The sequence below is a fragment of the Gadus chalcogrammus genome, chromosome 4 (assembly GCF_026213295.1).
Source record: "Gadus chalcogrammus isolate NIFS_2021 chromosome 4, NIFS_Gcha_1.0, whole genome shotgun sequence".
NCBI classification, from domain to species: Eukaryota; Metazoa; Chordata; class Actinopteri; order Gadiformes; family Gadidae; genus Gadus; species Gadus chalcogrammus.
In genome coordinates this window covers 19,276,237-19,279,727 of record NC_079415.1, presented here as the reverse complement: position 1 = coordinate 19,279,727, position 3,491 = coordinate 19,276,237, and the positions used below count along the sequence as shown (strand labels likewise).

At 42.3% G+C, this 3,491-nt stretch overlaps 1 protein-coding gene across 1 annotated transcript in view; it reads left to right on the top strand.

The window, feature by feature from the left end:
- Positions 1-630: 630 nt before the first annotated feature.
- Positions 631-3,491, top strand: part of LOC130381779 (mediator of RNA polymerase II transcription subunit 13-like) — a 151,708-nt gene continuing 148,847 nt past the window's right edge. The window contains exon 1 of the mRNA XM_056589538.1: positions 631-2,231. Coding sequence (XP_056445513.1) covers positions 2,160-2,231 — 72 coding nt within the window. The 5' untranslated portion in view covers positions 631-2,159. The remainder of the gene's footprint in view (positions 2,232-3,491) is intronic.

The window sequence follows — 3,491 nt, the reverse complement described above, 5'->3', positions numbered from 1 at the left end:
TAATTTTACTTAAACTTTGTCATCTCTGCAAAAAGACTGTAAGAGGGTGGGTTTATGACACGTGGATACAGTTAAACAATTGCTTCCAAAGCCTTTTGCTGCGTCATTGATTTGGCTAATAATAATAATAATAGCCTAGATTTTATTTAAAACGCCTTTCAGGAAACCCAAGGTCGCTTCACAGATAAAACAAGTAGGAGAAAAAAAAAATATATATACAAATATATATATATATCAAAAATATATTGTCCATATAGCCATATCATACTCCATAGGCTAGACAGGTATCCTGTGTGAAATAATTAATTTCGACCTCCGTTCTATGATATCATATTTTTACCAGCAGTTATCCCCGGCTGCTGCAATAAAATAAAAATAAAATCGACCAAATATTTTTTACAATTATTATTAAAACCTTGTGGTAATAGGCCTATCATAATCGGGCCGTTAACAATTCCGGGATCCGTATTCATTCTGACAGCTGATTGTCAACCGTGCACACACACGCAATCTAACACACACACGCACTCTAACACGCACACACACGCACACCCACACCCACACACGTACTGTAGCATCTCGTCAAGAGAGAGATTCTAGACAGTATTGTGTTCCTTGATTTAGATCACGTGAGTGCTAATTTTGCCAAATGGAAAGGCGAGTATATCCATTGCACTGCTGGTCGACCGCCATTACATTGCAATGTGTGCTGGGCTGGCAGATAGTGCGCGAAATTGCTACAGAGGCTGTGCACGGCAGCAAGACCAAGTGTCCATATAGACAGAGAGGGAGCAACACTCACACACACTTAGCATCTAACAGTATAGGAGAGATAAACAATGCCTCGACAGGGACTCTGCTGCCTCTCCGTTCTGCCTTGTTGTGGAATCATGCCTGTGTTCGCGGTATTAGTTCGCTGAGAACACAATGGACCTTATCAAAAGTGGATGTGTCTTTATTTCCTTTGTGATTTTTTTTTTGAGGAGGTAATATTGAGCCAATTCGATCCAGGATTTATTTAATAGGCTGATCGGCGCCAGACAAGAAATGACCCAGTGGTCGAGCTGTTGAGCATTTCGTCCTTTTCAAGGATCCGGCCAATATTTGAAGACAGAGCCGTCTTTTGCTTCATATTTGCAGTCCGTGGACATTTTGTGATGATAAAAAGGAGAAAGGAAGGAAGGATTTTTTCAACCTCGGTCCACAGAAACCTGCCGCCGTTTTCCTGGTGGTGGAGTAAGAATACTTTTCCTCGTTTTGAAGAAACGAGACAATCGTTAGACACATACGATCTGGTATGCGCGGAACCCCGTCGACTCGGTTTGTCTGAGAAAGAGCCAGAGGTTCATTGTGTCATTTGGTCTGCGGATGGATCATTTTGAAACAAGCAACAAGGATTACCCGTTCCGTGTGTGTGTTGTTTGAGCAGACTGTTCAGACTACATGGTGAGGGACGCTAAGAAAGAAGCTATTAATAGCTCATGCAATCCTCCAAAACTATCACAAGTGGTGCATCAGCTGCGGAGGAGACAGAATCTAATATCTGTACAATCCATCAACACCAAAGTTTCCCCCTTGTTTATTCCTTTATGGTAGTCGAAGGAAGTCGTAAGCTACCGTACAATATTTTATGAAGTTACACGACTATTTTCAGATTTGATGTGTTGATTGGTTGTGGAATAAAAAGGACGTGGTTGATTTCCAATGGATAGCCCTTATTTCTCCTTTAAAGTATCCACTGAGAGACTGAAATGGAAACGGATTGACATCGGTCTCGGCATGGACTGAAATGGATACATGGATGTGTTCTCTGACAAAGATCAGATCTGGAATGACCTGGATACTAACCATGTTGTGATCTGCGAACAATTTTGGATTTACAACATAGGCTACATACCGAACAAGAGATAGGCTATCAGATCAATACTTTGTGGATAATAGGTTACACCGTTTCACGATTAAAATAATGGCGTTTCTCCCTTTTTTTTGTTACAAACATATTACAAGGTTATAGCGTGAAGCCTATTCGCGTATCTCCTTGTTTTGGTTGTTGTGTGGCAGACTGTATCAACCGATCCGGTTGGCCGCCCCTGCTCGGTGTCGATACCGATGTAGGATTTAGACATGCCCAACATCGACAACCCTAACGGCGGAAGATTATGACTACAGCGGCGAACTGGGTGGCTAACGGGGCAAGCCTTGAAGACTGCCACTCCAACATCTTCTCTCTGGTACAGTACACAAATAAACCCTGCTCCTCTTTACACACACACACGCACGCACACACACACACACACACACACACACACACACACACACACACACACACACACACACGCACACACACACACACACACACACACACACACACACACACACACACACGCACACACCTGCACGCACACATCTGCACACGTACACACCAGTACACACATCGGTATACGACAGTCGTGAGCGACTTTGAAGTCAATGAACATGGGAGGTAAATGTGTTATTCTGCTGTACAAAGGTGAACAAATCATCCTCCATACGAATCAGTGGTCCAGGTAAAGAGTTAGGTTTTTACTACTGCCTTTTGTAATAACAAATCACACCCCTGAGGCCAACTCTCAAACATAATGAGACATTGTGTTGTTATCTCCATTTATTGCTAACATCGAATGCTTACACATGTTCAACCTCACACGTTATTCTCATGTTTGTAGGACATTATCATGTAGGCGAACATGAAGAAGAAATATCACAGCTTTTCTTGCTGTTATCCTCCCATCTGGAGCTGCAGAACATGTAAACAAAGTTGAAATGGCTTAATGCTTTTCACTCTAGTTATGACAAAACATTTTGTTTTATCTTACGTCATCTCTAAAACATGTATTTTCTTGAATACTTAATATATTCACAAAACAAAATATAAAGACTTTTCAAGCTTATCCATCAGAAGTCAATAACTCTAGGTTAACCACATAGTTTCTCTCAATATAGGGTTGTTGAGAAGCCAGGTCAGTACCCTAGTGTGTAAACCTGGTTGGTGTCTAACCTTCCTAACGCTATACTAACTGCTTCACTACCACAACTACTACAGCGGCCTGGGCTCTGGAGTGGAAAGGCCTGGCGCATTAGGCCCTGGCCTGAGACCTGGGAGGCTTTTGACTTGATCATGCAGGTTGCCGTGTCAACAACCAGATCCCCCATCCTACACCCCTCCAACATCGTTGATCTGTAGATATTTGTAGAATCTATCAAGTGTATTCCTTCTATCAGCATCTGGCACTCTATGCATGCTGCTGATACAGTGGCAATATACAGAGCAGGCTGTCTTGGAGTTGGGTTCACAACCTTTCAAATTACCCAATGACATAAGGGACTGGAAGAGATAGATTTGATTTTGTTGTCCATCTGGATGCATGCCTATATAATCTAAATGGGCATGAGGAAGATGATGACGTATGACCTCACAGGAATTTTAGAATCACACACTCGAATGCCCAGTG